General features: G+C 46.6%; 1 protein-coding gene across 4 annotated transcripts in view; it reads right to left on the bottom strand.

Moving 5' to 3' along the window:
* Positions 1–18,282, bottom strand: part of CADM1 (cell adhesion molecule 1) — a 770,283-nt gene that overhangs the window by 111,111 nt on the left and 640,890 nt on the right. For all 4 annotated transcript variants that reach the window (XM_069614504.1, XM_069614505.1, XM_069614506.1 and 1 more), the window contains exons 5-6: positions 16,835–16,972; positions 10,587–10,745 (exon numbers count right to left, since the gene is read on the bottom strand). In XM_069614504.1, coding sequence (XP_069470605.1) covers positions 10,587–10,745; positions 16,835–16,972 — 297 coding nt within the window. The remainder of the gene's footprint in view (positions 1–10,586; positions 10,746–16,834; positions 16,973–18,282) is intronic.

The raw sequence follows: 18,282 nt of genomic DNA, 5'->3' as shown, positions 1-18,282 counted from the left end.
TCTTCACCCTCAATCCCCACCCTGATGGCAGACATCAGAGGCGTAGACAGGGTAGGGCCTGACTGGCTGCAGTGGGCCCAACTATTAGCTTCAGACCCCACTTGTTAGAAAATCCTGGATACGCCTCTGCATCATGGGCATGTCCCTCATAGCTCAAAGGTTCTTCATTGTTCTAGGGCCCTTCACTGAGGTAGGAACCTTCCTGCGTTCCGTTCTCTTACGTGGCCCTTTTTCATAGGTGCGTAGCGTGTGAACATGCGTTTATGAACAAGAAATGTATATGATAAATTCTACCCTAGATTTTTTGTTAATCATCAAGAACTCGCCACACATTCTTGACCTTTCATTTCAGGCACTGTGCAGAGGTTTTGGACTACAACTCCCAGCAACCCTACCTGGCAGTGCTGACTGATTGTGGCAGCCAGTCTAAAATATCAGGACAAACAAGTGGCAGACCGCCCTGCAACAGTTTGGTCGAATGCATTTGATCAACAGTTTCATGCAGTATGAAGCGGGTGCATTCGGATTGTGGGTGGACTATGGAACATTCATTTTCAATGACAAGAGTTAATTTAATTCGATGGCTTTCCTCAGCTGGTAATTATACAAGGGTTATTGAAAGCAGCTCAAAGTCATTGATGGCGCTGTGACAACGCAACCCTCTCTGGTAGAGTGCGCTCAAATAATGAAAAGTTCCAAATCAAAGGAAAAATGGAGCTGGTGCTACAAATTGACACTAGAAAATGGGGAAAGCTGGTTATGACTGCATACTGTCAGATTTATTTATAAAGGGCGATATTCCCTTTAGAATCCAGCATTGCAAGCTGACTGCACTCTCCGCCCACACACATCAGCCGCCCACTCAAGCAGCTGTAAGTGGTTGTGAGGATGGCCGGCCTGCATCAGGCAACTCGGGCAACAGAAATGCTATTTCCATTTCCCCCATCTCTAGCAGCGCCTGGAGAGGGAAATGAAGACTGACAGGCTGTATATTCCAGTTCACCACCTTTCCCCATCACCCTAACCGGGAAAGCAAACCTGAACGCGCGGCGCTGCGCGACAAAGCAGGCATGTCCAAAGAACCAAGAATGGAACGGTGCGGCTTTCAGCAACAGGCAGGTGGCGCTTCTCAGGCTGCTGGAATGGCATGGATTAAAGGGGCAGGAGAAGCTTGTCAAGACCTCCATCATCAGTCACACTACAGCGGCTCTTCAAGAGCATTGCAGCCAAAAGCAGCCCAGGAGCAGCTCAGACAAGAACCAATGAACCACTCAACAAAGCTCCTTGAAACACAAACACTTGTACAGAAAGATGGGCCATGGTGGAGGCAGCCAATAAGATCCGATTATAAAACGTTTGGGATAGGGCTTATGCTGGGGTGTGGGACTAGACATTAACAGGACGCACCACTACAGAACAGGACCTTAGTGGAGGTTACCATGAAGAGACAATCACAGCACCTGAAGACAAGCGTGCCCAGGAAGCCTGAAAAAGTGGACAAAGATCAAGCTCCTAAACAGTCTGCTGAAGAACTCTACTCTTACAGGGGGTGGGTCTAAGTGGTAGGAATACTTGCATAGTATCCTGCACTGGATTAAGAGGCAGAGGTACAGTATGGCCAAGGCCGGAAATCAAGAAAATCCATGTACTGGGCGCACCCTCTAATCCCTGCAGGGGTGTGGCCATGGGGCAAGGCCCCAGGCCAGGTCATACAATACATTATACATTCAAAGAACACAATCATGGTGATTTGCATAACAGCAAATAGCATTATGGGAAAATAATGTACACAATTTTAAATTGGAAACATGTCTTAGTGATTCAGTAAGACTTTTGCGAATAATGGAAGTTGGGCTCTGCAGTTTTGATTGGTTGTAGTATCACCCTAAGGAAATAAAATCATGTACATTGCAGAACATATATACTGGTTTGGACAGCTGCAACACGTATGTGGTGCTCTGGCTGTTTCTGTATTCTGTTTCCCATGCTGAGTCTACTGAAAGTTTGCTTGTTGAAACATGTGATAGCTCGGCTTTAGGATAGATTTCTTTATTTTATTGTGCATTTGTAAGGCACTTTATACAACAGAATTGTGTTTCAAAGTGTCACAAGGCTAAATGGAAAGTGAACAGGGGACATAACAGTGGAAAGGAAATAGTAATATATTTAGAGTCATGGTCCTACTAGGTCTAGTGGCATTCGGTCGTGCAAGTGCATTAAAGAGAAGTGCAGAGGGGGCATGGAAGGGGGAGCAGAGGAAAGAAGTGCTGGAGGAGGGCACGGCAGGGAAGTGCTAAGCGGAGCCAGGCCAAGAGCCTCAGGAAAATGCTAGTACAGGCAACACTCAAGGGTGTTATGCAGGGTCACCAGGAAGGGGCCTGAAGGGCAGTGCATTGAGGGTGCTGGTATTGACTGGGAGAAGAGCCTGAAATCCTGTGAGGTTCATGAGTATCAGGCCATCTGTCACAGCGGCAGCGGGGCAAATAGCAAGGGAGGGGAATAGGTAGAGAAGAGCAGAGTTTTGAGCAGTTGCTGGAACTTAAGGAGGTACGGCTCAAATCTGAGAAGGGCTGGGAAGCTGTTCCAAAGGAAGGCAACCAGCCGAGGAGAGACCTGCACCACTCTGCTTGGAGAAGCGTTTGTCAGTCAGTAGGAGTCTGTGGAGGGCTCTAGCAGGGGAGTATTTAGGGAGAGCAAGCTGGTGATTGCATCGTTCCAGGCCCCAGAATGCCTTGTGGATGATGCAGCAGGTCATCAATTTCATGCTTGCAACCACAAGGAGCCAGTGGAGGAATCTTGCTGGGAGGATCCTGTTCTGACCCATGCTTCAACGAGCAAACTGATTTCAGAAGACTCTGCAGCGCTGTAGTGTCTTCTGAAAGCCGCCTGCTTGTTGAAGTGCAGATTGCACGTCTGTGCACACTCAGCTTTAAAGCAGATCCACAAGTGTTGTGGGAAAGCCCCTGGTTCTGGGGAAAGGGCAGCACAGTCTTGTTCCGGTCCATTTCCTGCACCGAGTTTGCTCCATTTTTCTGATGCATAGGCACCTTACAGTGCCTATTCTGACTGTGTACTCTAATGGCAGTCACACTGTAGTACACCATCCCAATAATAGTGCAGTTTGGCATCCCCTAGAAGCTGCATCTGAACAGCAAGGTCCCTGGGGATAGCACATTGCAGTGCACTGTTCTAGAGTGAAGTTGCACTACAGTCAGTTGCGCCAACAAGGGAATGCACACTTTAAAAATGATCATACACAGGGGTATACAGACAAATCGCACCCAGCGAAAGACGTGCTCTGCACTGCACATTCTTATATGGGGATATAAACAAAGACACTGCAGCAGATACAAGGTAAAATGCGGTACACTAACAAGGAGCCAAACAAGTGCACACTGGAGTACTGTATCCTGGACACACGGGTATATAACAGGAAGACCCTCTGCATGCACTGGGTATTTGGGTTTCCACAGTGCAAACCTAGCTTGTTAGCATCAGAGTGCTGTATAAGTAACTGGAATTTAACAGTGTTCAGTGGACTGGAGGTTAGAGATTATAGTACCATGGAGGATATCCCACACGGGAAGAGTTCCATCTAGCAGAGGGGGACAGGTCCTATGCAACTCCCTACAGATTCCCTGAAGAGCAAGGTCTTTCCTTCTGTCCTGAACTGCAGGAACATTGGAGAGGCCCAGATTGCACCTGGGGTGACTTCAGTAGACTGGGGCTTAGCAAGGGAAGGCCGGTTTCACCTTTCGTGTTAGTTATTCTTGAGCTTTCCAATGGTCTGGCATCAGGAGGAGCTTGCCCCACCTAGGCCGGTCAGCTCTGGCACATAGCGGATAAGGCGGAATGCACATCAATATACAGCATAGCATGCATTCTATAGTGAAGGCGCAATACTATACAGTATGCAGACTTGGAGATGGTGGTACAGAAGCCTAACATGGTCTGCGGAATGTGGCAAGCTTGACAGTATCGCAGCACAAACATTCAACGAACACGCAAACTGTAGTACAGTGACCTCACATGGGAGAGCATCCCGAAGATGCTTAAAGGGACGCATTGTAATGGTCATCTGTATAGCACCATTTACCATTATTACAGTCTCAATGCACGGTTAGTGGGCACACCCTCAGAGGACCAAAGTCCAGAGTGTTGGAGGTCCTGGAGTAAGAGGAGTGCACACACACACGCATCCTAATCGAGGTATGCAGACAAGGGGCTCAAGGGGAAAGCCCTATATGACCCTAAAATGAGCTTTTAGGGAAATTCGCTTTGTAGTACAGTACCCAGCCACTGGGTGGCAGAGGCTCTGCAGGCCTGCATTCTGCTCCACCACTCAACCCTCTGCGTGAAAGGAGGGCACGGCTACAGTAGCTCTTGCATTAGTGCTACTCAGCTGCCCCTGCCGCCCCATCCCCAATCCCCCCCCACCATGATCTAAAGCCAGGCTCGCAAAGGTACCAATGCATTATTAAAGCTAATGATGCGCTACAAGAAATGTTAATGTCTATTAAGTTTGCATAACTGGATTGCACATTAGTGGAGATGTGGGGAAGTCTGCCACCTGCCAATTTAGACAATATCTGATCTTTTCTGTTTTCCCAATTACAGGGACATTACTTCACATTACTTGCCATTTTAAGAAAATTGCAACATAAAAAGCTGCGTAACAGAGCGAAATAATGAAGCAAATGAAATGAATTAACGATGTTTCAGTTTGTTTCCTCAGATTCCAGGTTCTGCTGGTAATTTGCAGGCCCGGGGCTAATGAATAGTAGAGCAGTGACCCAATGTTACCCCTCTACGGTTAACAATGCTGCAGACCTTATGGAGGTGGCACAAGGAGGGGGTTGGGGCAGAAGAGGGTTTCCTTTTAGTTACATGGGGCAGGCGTTCTGTGCAGACCTCAGCTGGCAGCGAAGTGGTCGGCGAGAACTGCAAAGAGGTGCCAGTACTAGTCAGTCCAGAATCAACCCCAGGGAACTCATCACCGACTTATTCTTTGCTCACAATCACTATGCAATGACTCCATTTGTGCCTGGTACACACTTAATTAGCGGTAAACATTTCAAGTTGCAAGCTACTAGCAAATTATTAAGTCTCGCCTTCTAAAGAGACGATACACACTTTTTTTACTCGCCAAGAGTCAATTATCACTAGCCAATGGTTTAAGCAAATTCTGAGCCCTGCATTCAAAGACATTGTGTTCAATTACGTGTAAACTACCCAGGTCTGCAGGGTTAATCAGCTGCCATGCCTTTCCTTGGCATCTGTGGGTGAGGACCATTTAAATAAACCAGTGCATTTTAAGATCTTTCATATAGTAGCTCCATCTTAACTTGAAGTTAGGGGGTGGAGGGAGGAGAACATTCCAGATATATCACACTACTATTTGCGAGCCATTGATCCCATTTTCCTACATCTAAAATACTAAACTATGTTGTACACTTTGCGTACCGCTGTGGACAAACCAAACAGTGGAGAGCTGTGGGTCATCGGCTGAAAGACCACAGACTCAACTGTAGGTTAGGGCTTCAATAAAAGCATAAGGTCTGCTGTTCAGATACGGTTACCCGTACACTGTACTCTATTCACCAGTTTGGGAAGAGCAACTCTTAACTTCTTCCAAGGCAGGGGGGGACGAGGGGGATTGGCCGGGAGAGTAGAGGAGAACTATCTCCCGCAATGACCCCGAACCTTTAATCAGCACACAGCAAAGGAAAAAAGAAAATTGCGTGCTCTATTTTCATAACCTCAAGTACAGCTTTAGATTAATCTGCAGCTGCTTCAACGTGTGGTACAGTCATTGTAGTCAAGAATAACACCAGCCTAGAAAAGGTCCTTCACATATTCACATGCTTGCTTTGGGCCAGTAGATTTCCTGCCGCGTTAAAGGATTGGAATACAAGTTGTGGGTGGGGGAAACGGATGGGAGGAACACTAAAGAAGCTTCAAAGTAACCTACATAAGGGGGGCAAGCTCAAAGGTCAAGTGAAAAAGGGGTGATCACATTCCCAACTTTGTTTCTTCTCCACTGTCAGACTGAGGATATCCTGATACCAGACTGTCTTAAAAAAAGGAGCAATGTTCATTTCTAAAAGGTACTGAGGGAAACACTTCTGCCAGCCAGAAGGCCAGTCATAACCCATTGGTAATGGGCAACATTCCAAGCCATCAGAAAAGCTCAGGGAAGCCTAAAACCCATGTGCCTCACCCTCGCTCTCCTCCCCCAACCCCTGTGTGGTAGCGGACAACCCTCAAGTGTCAGGGTGGTCAAGAAGGGCCCCCTTTATTGTGAGGGATTCATGTTGCGCACACCATACTGATGGCATGAGGGTGACAACAGCAAAACTAGGGCAATGTTGCAAATCCATATCTGTCAAGTGGAGACAATTGTGGATGGGATCAATCATTTAGAGTTTATACATATTGGATCTTCACGCACATAGAAACAATATTGATGCTGTGGATGCAACATGAACAAATGCATACAATGGGGTGCTTTTTTTCCCCACAATTAGTTGTTACACAGGCATTGTAAAATTAGCAGGAACATTGACGGGAAACATAATTGGTTACCTAATAAGATTTTACGAACAGCGCAAGGTTCACGGTGCTTGCAAGGGAACATCTGTCATCTGGCCCTTTGTATTAAAATCTTTAGAGAGGATTCATCATTTGTTGAGTGGTAGTAAACAATGCAGAGGCCAGGGTCTGGCCATTAGCATTTTTCCAGGTCATCAGAGGTTGTATGTGGCCGCATAAATTAGATTAAGTCACCAGAAGTCTGGACTCAGATGGCCAGCTATGGTTGAAGGAAAATTATCTGTAAGCAGACTTTCCTCCATTTGCTAAATTACATCAGCAAGACTATGTGCAATCATACGTAATGTTAAAGGCATTTGGCCAGTTATTGCTAGCAATGAATTATGTTTTCAATACTAATGTTTAAACCATGCACCAACATCAGGGCATACTATAACGAATCCCAAGAAGGTGTGTTTTGAATATGATCTGAAGATAATAATAAAGATAAGACTGGCCAATGGAAATGGAAGAATTGGGAAACACAGGAGGTTTTGTCCAATCATACTTGGGGTGGATGTAATTACAATATCTGGGAGGGTTTTAAATAGTTGAAAAAGAGATAGATATATATATATACACACATACACCCCAGCTGATGTTCTATTGTTGAGACTTGGGTTAGTTTGGTCCTGCAACACATCTAACCGCTCCCAGGAGCTTCTGTACAATAAACTTGCTCTATGTACAACCGTGTACTCGCTTTAAGTGGTGGGCCTGTTCTGGATTAAGGCAATTAAAGGTCCACTCCCCACAACAACCAAAATAGAGATTGTGTAGTTCTCAGACATTTCCAAGGCAGCCTTTGGTAGCACACGGTCGCCATTTTTTCATGAAAAAAAGTCATAAAAACAAAGTACCGATCAGCAGAATCCCCTCTGTACAAATTTCCAGTGGTAACTAAGCCTGGGATGCCAGTCACAACACTGTAAATAGTAAGTGAATACTTTAAATGGGGTATAATCATGCACAACTATTGTACAAGCCTAAGATCCAAGCAAATGTCATGTTTTAATAGTGAGGGCTAGTCCTACTTGGGTTTCATGTCGGTTGAGCTCATTTACCACAAATTCAATTGTATGTTCTATATATTTGAATACTTTTTAAAATATATACATATTTTTATATATGTTTCTATACAATTGTACCATGATTTTGTACAGAAGATGCTTGAATTCTGGCATATCCATAAGGCCGATTCTCTGCATATTGAGTCGTTCTCAAACCTGCACATGGATAATGTAGTCATTTCTATGAATTACTCTTGCACCATAAATATGGTGTTATTTAGAACCTCAGTAAAGACCCTTACTTCTCTTGGGACCTTTAACTTGGTCCTCAGGTAGTAACTGCCCTGTGTAGATGGCCCTAATGCACACCATTAGATGCCATCCTCTTCAGAGAGGTTTCTCCCCCCTACAGATAGCACACAGACGGGAGGGGCCTTGGAGGACACATCCAGTGATTACTGCCCCCACACCCCAACCCCCTGGAGACAGAATGGTCAGTTGAGCAGTCTAATATAGGGAGCCATCGAGACTCATTTCTTGGGGGGGGCTATATCAAATGGAGGTTCCTCATCAGTACAGCATATGCATCATTCGGGCAACTCACACCCACCCAATTGATCTGGTCTGATATATGGTTAGCCACCAGGCAATGAGAATGATGTAAGAAAATAGTTTATAAAAAGCAAACCTGTAAAACATGGGTGTCATTGCTTCTCCAGCCATCTTCTGAAACTCATGACGTCATTAAGCTATAATGCACCATGTTCCCTCACTGCTTGTATCACGTTGCATCATGGCGAGGCCTGTTGCGCAATACATCCCCCCCCCCCATCCATCATGGAGGCGTGTCATTAAGAAGGTCCTGGATACAATCTCTTCCAGACACCTCCCTCTATTCAGCATACACATCAAACTGGCCTGCTATGCAGCCGCAACCGCCCATGCTCATAGCATCTTACGAATGAAGGCATATCACCAAAGCTTAGCTGCACAAACCCCACCCTCTGCCACTTAAACCCTAGAGAGGCTTCTTTAAATAAGATGGGCTGTAATCGCACCGATCTACATTCTTCCCGCTTCCTACAGATTCAGACACATTGAGGCCAAGTGCAAGTTAAGAAATGTCAAAATGGGAGGGAGACCAACCCAAACAAGGCCCAGCTCTAGCCTACGCTACTCAGAGACCGTGCCGGTTACTGCCTACCACCTGCAGGGCAAGGTCCTCACATGAGACGGCAACAGCAATCCTTGCTAATGCCCGACATAGCCTCCTGGCCAACTCTCAGACAACTTACAGGGCTTAGTTCCTCATCACCGGCCAGGAAGCTTTGGATGCAAAAGCTAATTTCAAGCGTTGCTTAAAAGTAACACGTTCGGCTTCGAAGATGACGCTCGAGGCGAGTGTAATCCTAAATAACCCATTCACTGCCAGAGGATGGGCCATACCAGGTCGAGGACATGTGCTCTCATAGCTGGGCAGAGTGCCCTGGAAGGCGCAGTCATGGTGGCTCAGCATGGGGCCACCACTCACGACAGCTTGTCAAGTGGGTCTAGTACCGCAATCTCTTGCATTACAACTCACCCCTAAAGCCCCATAAAATGAGGCCGCCACTTCCTTTACGAGCGCACAGGTACAACGTGGTTACTAAGTGGTTACGGGTAGATTCTGTCACAGCAGAATGTGTCGAATTGTGTTAAATTCATTTCAACGCAAATGTATGTGGGGGTGGGTGTCTCCGCACGCATACATTTGCATTGAAATGACAACAAAATCTCCCTCTAACCATTATTTTCGTCCACATCACACAGAACCACTATATGCAACCCCCCCCTGACCTCCAGCACAGAAGCAGTGCAATTCCTTCGATAACTACGTTCATAAGGCATGGACCACTTTAACGCCTTCACCGAGAATCATTGCATCCAAGGAGGTCTTCAAGAAAAAGCTAAAAACAACCCTCTTCTCCTAACCCCTCTTCTCTCCTCTACATCTTTTTTTCGGTCACTTACTGAGCACTCTTTTGGCCTGCTACTGGGCGTGCCTGGTGTGCAATAGAAGTTTCAAAACAAAAACTAAAAAATCTACTTGGCCATGTGGTTTGTGAGCATTTTGCAATTGTCCGGGTAACGGGTGGACTATACTCCATTTGAGCCACAGGAGCCTAACATTTCTATATACTACTCGGGGCAGGGAAGACACCAACTCAAGGGTCTGCAACCTGTGGCTCTCCAGATGTTTTGAACTACAACTCGATCCTGCAGCATCGACTATATATTCTGGCTAGGACAGATCGATGTGGTCCAAAACATCTGGAGGGCCAAAGGGTGCAAACCCCTGCAGGAAGGTGAAGTGTAAAGACAGTTAAACTCTGGTTGAACATACATGGTGTCAGCAGGAAGGTTAGGTGGGGATAGCAGTTCTCATTGGGACCATTGCAGGGAGATACAATGCTTACCAACTCGTTCCTAGAAGACCTTAAAAACAATGACTTTATGCCAGCACTTTATCCCCTGCACAGGCTATTCGTTTCTGGACACTTCGCTTTTAGACCCTTCATATGGCGATTCAAAGAGACTGCAGTAAACGTTCTGGAATCAGAAACCACTGATCTTGCAACCAAGCCAATACTTCACTAGAGCATGCTCCAGAACCTAGCGCTGGAGTGACTGCCCATTTCGTTTCGGGCCCATGGGCAGTCTACCTCGTCTTCCACATAGCCTGGAATATCTTAATCTTTCAATTCTGCTTTACTCCATCGTAGGGCACAGTGCCAAGAATAGTTGTTAAGGTCACCATCGGCAAGCGCTAATGCTGCCTATTTAGGGATAGGTGAGGTAGCCTTGTGGCCAACTTACTGCTTATGAATCCAAAAGCTCTGGATCCCATACCAGAATTTAGCTCTTGAGAAAAGAACCTTATAATTTACATGCACACACATCAGATTACAATGTTTTGCAACAGGATTTCTAGCGGACCATACTCACAATGCACGTCCAAGTACCGCTGCGTCTGCAGGTCTTGTACTGCCGGATGATCCACTAAGCAGACCACTGGCACCCCGTCGTCTTCACGGCTGACCGTCAGCGAGACCCGACTCGTCACCACCGACATCTTCTCCTCCATCTGCTGCGTGAAAGACTCTCCTGTGGATGGAGAAGAAACCTCAGAAAGTGACACCAATTACCACAACAGTCCAGTGCTAATGAGGCACCCAATACGGGTTGCACAGAAAGAAACTGGGTCGGGGCGTGGAGGGTGGGCGGTTAGAATGGGGGAGCTAGACAGAATCCTTCACTAGCTCATTTCTGCACAGATTGCCCCTACTCGCAAATTACCTGTACACAAACATTAATCCACCCTGCTGCCCCCTACCCTCTAAAACCCAGTCAAAGCTCAGAGCCAAAATCTGCAGCCTAGACACCTTGAGGCTGCCAAGAACACTGCAGTCTGAGGTGACAATATCGCTTCGGTCAGAGACTGCATGAACAGGCGACTAGGACGAAACCGATCGGTCTAAGGGAATATTGGTACGGTGCAATGCGTTCAACGAGACCAGCTTCATCACTGTTCCCCCTGAGATGGTCCTGGAAAATGCGGGTTCCTATACTGAATGCGTTGCCCTCTGGGCAACACCTGCAGCTGGGAGTCCTTATGAAGCAGAACATAGACCAACAAAAACCCTACAACAAAGTTGAGCATGCCTTTCCAACATTTCTTCAATTGTGCTCTTAGGGAGGCGAGGGCCTTTTGAATGCACGCTTGAGCCATTCTACAGAATAAACTGTTATGGGCACCACTTACGTCAGAAAGGCTGGCCAAGGCATAGGAAAATAATCAGCTGATTACGTCTCCGTGCACAGCACAGGCGTCTGTCATGCACCTACACAGAGTATCCTGAAATACACCTATTCCAATGCAGATACTCTTAAAGCCCGCAGATAACACTGACCCGTAGCCATAGACTAAAGACTACTCTAGAACAGATGTGCCCACGGAAAAAAACCAATGGATGCTATAGGTACAACAGTCCATATGCAGTGAGAAGCCCACAGATACAGCTCTTGCCCACACAAAAACGAGACTTAAAGCTGTGGCCCACACAAATATGAAAAAACACCAGAGGTACCACTGGAGCCCAAACAAATATGTAAAGCAGCTGCCAAGTAGGGCTGGGACACGAGCACCTGGTCTCAGAAAGTGTGGGCTGCTGGCTAAAGGGCACGCCAACACCTCACCACAGGTGAAATGAAGGTTGCTGGACACAGTTAATCACTCCTCTACTCCCATTGGAAACCCTATTCAATAAAAATTCATGCCAACGTAAGTAGAATTATATCGATAATACACGTTTAATGTGGCAGTGTAAAACATTGCTTCGATATGAGAAGAATTTGAAATCCACGCACCAGCATTTAATAGGAGAGAAACCTTTGAAACGTTATGGAGAGCTTTGCATTCTAAATAGTTTTGGATTGGACATCTCCCAGGTGACAAATCAACTTCTGGGGCACCAGTGATATGCTATATGATAGTCATTTATAACGGTGGTCCAGGGATGAATATTTGTTTCAGCCCCACACCTGTAGCACACCAGACGGCATCTGAACAGTTTGGAAACAAGCAAATTATAAACCTTCAGGCAGCTCGGCGAGCAAAGCTGGACGGACAGCTGCACGGTCAGAAATCGTTAGTGCTGGCCCGTGGGTCTGAAGCACTGGTCGGAGTCTCGGACGGCGTGAGCCACTGCAGCGCAACAGTTAGCAGTTCAGTTGGTTGCAGCTCGAGGGGTTCGAAAATGTTCTTCAAGGAGGACGCTGGTTGATGCACTCCTAGCTTCTTCACTGGGCTCATGGACGGCCCAAAGCTGAGGCAAGTAGCACCGGCCTTATCCTGGTTTTGATTCAGAGACTCTCTGGCACTTCCCACCAAGGAAGCTTGCTTGCAGAGCCTAAAGACAAGAAAACCAACAATCTCTGATATGCACTGTGTCAACCTGAAGCCAGCTCCCCCTCTCAGTATCAAGGACAGACACTGGTCATGTCTGGAACATGTATGCATTTACAGTAGCAATCCCCGCAGGGGGAGCCAATTCAGAAGGTACATGTATGGGGTTTGTCGGAGTCTAGTTCCACCGCAGCTTAAAGGGAGACCTGCAGCTTTAATCAGGAACCACACAGAGCTCAGTTAACTAGAGACCTTTTTATCCAAAAGGGACAGGAAGATGGGTGGGACTTAGTACTACATGTTTTCATCCCTTTACCTTTTCTGTTGCAAAGCACTCTGGTTATGTGTGCATGCATATAGGAGATTGTTGGTGGGGACCCAGGATTGGTTTAAAGTAGGCTTAACCTACTTTAATTCACTGGGGCCCCATTTGGCTTTAAAAGAGTCAAGCCCCTCTTTTAGGTAGATCTGAAGACTTCGCAAGTAGTAACAAGAATAACTCATTTGGACCCTGGCTGAAGGTACAGTCTGCCTTACAGCTTTCTGCCACTGAAGGAAGGCCAGGCGTTCCAAGAGGAAAGCAATATCCCTCCCCTAAACATCTCCCAGGGAACAGAGTGAGATACCGGACTCCGGGGACCTGTCCAGCAGCTCCAGAACCGATACCCAGCCATCACAGCGTGCCCCGCTAAATGCTGCCAGTAAGCTTCCTAGGTGGGAAGTGCTGGAGTGTGTCTGGATCAAGGACAAGGCCATTGCCTGCAAACTCTCCTGACCTTTGGACCGTCCGCCTTGACAGAACGATACGAGCCCTACGAAGAAGCTAAGAGGAGTGCCACACAAGCATCATCCAGAGTCCACCTTTTAAGGACATTTGAGACAGTTGAGTCCTCAAACTGCATCCAGCTGCACCACTGACTTGTCATGCTGCACACACCAGAGCTGTTCGAGACGCCTCGACCAGCATTCCAGATCCGCCAACCAGCACGAGACAATGATTCTTGGCCACGAGCCGCGGCACTGGACAGCCTGCAGAAGTCAATCCAGCCTCGGTTGCCAAACTACCTGCTGCCTGGTATCCACAGCTGTCCCGCGCCACTAACTCGGTCCCAAGGGCTGCGAAGCGCCCTAGAACTTCCTCGACGCTATCGAGGACCAATAACTTCAGCACCAGGTACATTGTGGTTCTGGCCCCCTGGTCCTTCTCCAAAGGCCCCTAGAGAAAGTTACATCCCTTTGCCCTTTTGGTGTTGAACACACAACCTTGACTGGACAGTCCCTTTTATCATTGGGTAATAATTGTATTTTCGCTGTGTTGCAACTAACCAACAATCCACTACCTGGCGGAGATAAGCCTGTCGTTCCATCCACATTACCAAAATTGTACAAGGAGGTTTATGATTCACTTATATTCCAATCTGTTCGGTTCTCTCCTGGTGTACTAGAGGTGTGGGGCCGATTATTGCTTTAGGAACAGATATTCATCCCTGGACCACTGGTGCCATAGAAGTTGATTCGTCACAGGAAGACCCTGCACACAAGACTGAATACAGAAACAGCCAAAGCCTCACATACTGTTGAGAAGCTATGTATGTATTGCAATTTATAGACTTTTCATGGTGAGAATTGACTAATGAAGAGAACAGTCGAACTTCCATTACTCGTTCAAAAGAGTTCTTTGCCGATTTGCACACAGGGAAGCACGCTCAGCCAATCAGGTAGCTGGAAATGCAGACAAGAACATTGCACTGCCTGCATTTTCCACTCACTTAAGGCCCTTCCTCAGTGGCACCATCTTGATTGTGGGGCAGCAACAGGAAACGTCCTACTGTGCCTCTCCATGCCCCACACCTCGGGACACCCTACTCCCCCTTACCAGATGGACTGGAGCTTTGTGCTGTGGTCATGGTGCTCCCTCCCATCCTCGGCACCAGCCATGGAAATAGAAAAGTGACTGGGTCCCTTTCCCCATTTACTATGGTTGGAGGTGTGGGGACATCTTGTATTATTGTTTTCATTTTCATGGTAGATTGAGCTCGTGCAATATGCACAGAGCCTGGTTCTTCCATGAAAACCAATAAAAAATGATATGCACTACTGAGAGCCCTGGGGTGTGAATAGCAATCACTGCCTTGTCGGGTGGGGGGAGGGGAACACTCATACATGGCCGGTAACGGTCCACATCCCTCGAGCCTGCCTAGGCTCAGGCTGGCAGGATATTACCAGCCATACACACCCCCTACAAGGGGGTGATAGCCATAACCACTATCAGACATGCTTCAAATATAAAATTGTCACAATTCTTATGTTCCGAAAATGCTTGTTGCTACTATTCAAATTGCTCAGCTTGGGTTCCATTTAGAGCTGCGAGAAAGGTAGACCCATAATCTCCCAATGGAAGGTTTTCCAACAGTAACTTCAACGTATGCCAACATTTCCACTGTATTTAATTCCAATTTAGAAATTAAAAATAAGATTTTATATCCGATGTTATTCTAGGACTGGACTATTAACCAGTAAAGGAACTGAATATTTGGGAAACCAACCCAGACCCATAGCCATGCAAATGTACCTTTTCCTTTATTACTTCATTGTATCTGGTGCTTTGTAGCATGCCTCCTCCAAAAATGTGCTCCCCACTCTTCTATGACTATTAAGGAGAACATCTCTTCTCTCGCCAACTTCTGTAACTGCTCCTTCACCACTGGCTCCATCCCTCAAGCACTCCCTTGTGCACCCCTTCCTAGAAAAAGCCATCTGCTGATACCTCCTGCCCAGCTAACTATCGCCCTATTTCCACTACCCCCTTCCTGGTTGAACTCTTGGAGAAGATGGTCCCCACCCAACTCACCCTCCACAATGAACTGGTTGGTTGCTTCCATGACCATTGATCTGGATGCCAGGCACCCAGAGGGACATAAACTGCTCTCCTGACCACCTGTGAAGACATACTCACAAATCTGGACTAACTCTCCTGCTGTTCACATTCTCCTGGATCTCTCCCATGCATTTAACACAGTCAACCATTGTATCCTCACACAACTGATCCCCTCAGCATCAGACCAGAACTTAAATGGCTGACCTCTTTCCTCACTATTCACCCTTCCCAGTTGCAACTGGGCCCTTTCCTCCCCACAACCACACTCTACCTGCGGCATCCCCCAGGGCACTATCATATTGCTGTGGGTCTTCAATATCCATTGCCTCTCTTGCTCACCTGATCTCATTTCCAGTGGTATGCCGATGACAGATTTTCTTCAAACTTCACATTACTACCTCTTATTCCGTATTGTCCAACCACCATCCAAGCATGGTGTGCAGCTAATGCTCTCCGTCTTAATACCAGTAAGACAGCGATCCTTCTCATTGGACACCTGCACCCTGTGTGCCTGGAAATACAATTCTGTTGTATAGGCGCTTAACAAATGCTCACTGGATAGGTCCTTCGAGCACTTTTCAAAATCAAGTTAAGCGAAAAATGTAGGCTTGAAAGAGTTCTACATTTTTCACTTGACCTCATTACCGTTGAAAAGGACGGATTCTAAATAACTTAATACACCTGAGACTTCCACAATCAGATGCAGTCCAAATTCCCACAGCAGAGTACAAGTGTTTCCCCAGTTATAGATTAGGCAACCACACATATACAAACAGGCATCCCATTATCTCAATAAAAAAAATGCAGAAGGTTTATGCTGTTCACAATAACAGTTACCAAGTGACAGTAATGGTTACCAAATCCCGTCCAAATCCCAGTAACTGAAACCAGTCGTAAAGCACCGCACATTGGACGCGGATGCCAAAACTGGAACTGATGGACCACATGCCAGATGAAGTGGAACCAAATGACCACCATAGGGTCACAGTGACAATGAGCACATGGAATAATGGAATAGGCGAACATTAAGACCACAGAAGAAAGGTTCTGTATTTGAACATTCTGATCATGTTTGTAATATTAACTCTCATCAGTCAATTGGGCAAAACCAAAAGAAATCAAGAACAAAATCCTGAATAGCCGCCTTAGCTGTGGCACCCTAAAGCAGGATGGGAGGGCTACAATACAATGCATGGATTCACCTGATCAGGCATGACATTCAAAAAACAACCAGGCTGGAAATATGTAGCTCCCGCCCGAAGCTAAAATATGAGGTAAGGAAGTCAGATGGAGGGGATAAGTCGGGCAGTGATGGGCCTCGTGGAGAAGAAAAAAATAAATCAGAGATTGGGCTCTCAGTGGAAGTGGCAGCAGAAGAGGGTCCGGGAAGAATTGTAACCTGTAACCTACCCTCCAGTATCTTGTTGCCCTTCAGCCATCGGATGTCAGCCGCTGGCTTGCCGCCCATCGCGGTGCAGTTCAGTTCAATCTCCTCGCCTTCAACGGCAGTGTCCTTCTGCATGTCGATGACCAAATTCTGGGGAGGGACTGAAGTCAAACACAATTAAGTCAATTAAGGTCAACTGAAATTTAGTGTCAAAGATGGGAGTTCACAAAAAAGGGATTAGGCAAAATAGTCGCTCCCTGCATCACCCCATCTCAGCCAATCTACTGCAAAGTCAGAGCACGACAGACCACGAACCTGGTGGCACTGGGGGTGCATACAAACATTTATTAAAGGTTTGTGTAGTGCCAACATGGGGGATCTTCAGGGAGCTTGACTAGAGCAAGAACAGTAGGTTTTGGAAAAGCAGCTGCAGTTCATGGAAGACCAGATGCTGAGGAGGACATGTGAGGTGGGAAAGGACTGACTCTTGCAGTTAAGACCACTACCTCAAGCAATCGAGGATACTTGAGAACGCTGTGAGACAAGAAGCAATAGTGAACCTTTGCAAACTATTCTTAATTCCTGGAGTGCACATTACTACCAAACGGCGTTTGCCCTCCAAGAAAAAGGCAGAAGCTGTAACCTTAACAAATAACTTGACTACAAGCACAAGTAGAGAGGCCAATGGGCTTTAGGCCGCCATGATCAGACTGCATATGGATGGAGTCTGCTAGGCTCCACAAAGACCATATCTTCTGAACATCGGACCACGTCAGTCCTGAGACCATGAGAGATGAGCAGCTCTAGATAGCGTGATCCCATTGTACAGGCTGGGTGAAGTGGGCAATGCCATGTAAAGATGCATTGTCTAGAATGAATGCTATTGCCTAGCAACAAGAGTACTTTCTATTTACCCTGGATATGGGCTCAATACCCATCACAAGACATGGACCTGATCACCCGACGATGGATTGGTCGAGCCATGTACCCTCTACACATCAAAGCCACAATAATCTCTTCATCTTCTGGAAGTGGCATGTGGGGTAGCACAAGATCTCATTTGGATGGTAATTCTATTATTCTATTAATTGAAGATTTACATGCGAGTTCAAGTACCCACATTGTGCATTTAAAAAGGTCACCATCCAGGAAGTCCAAAAGTAAACCTGTTTCAATGGAGAGAAAAAATGTACTTCTGCCCTTGACTTCATGTATGAAGCGCACATCATCCAATCAGGGACTGGGCACTCATTACGGTTAATTACTGAAGTATGGGCAGGTTTGCTGTTTGGATGTGGATTGCGAGGTGCAAGTCAAGAGGAGCTCTAGATCCAAGTCAAGCGTACATGAACTGGCCTGTGAACCGTTCATAGGATAAAGTTAGAGCGGACCCCCAGAAATGAGTTATGGGTTAGTAATTTAGTTTAAGACTGTACGCATACTCATGCCGGCTTGTAATTTTCTTAAGTGT

The sequence above is a fragment of the Ambystoma mexicanum genome, chromosome 9 (genome assembly GCF_040938575.1).
Source record: "Ambystoma mexicanum isolate Mex_15411 chromosome 9, UKY_AmexF1_1, whole genome shotgun sequence".
NCBI classification, from domain to species: Eukaryota; Metazoa; Chordata; class Amphibia; order Caudata; family Ambystomatidae; genus Ambystoma; species Ambystoma mexicanum.
Note: the sequence above shows the minus strand (reverse complement) of the source record. Positions and strands in the feature narration are given on the sequence as shown.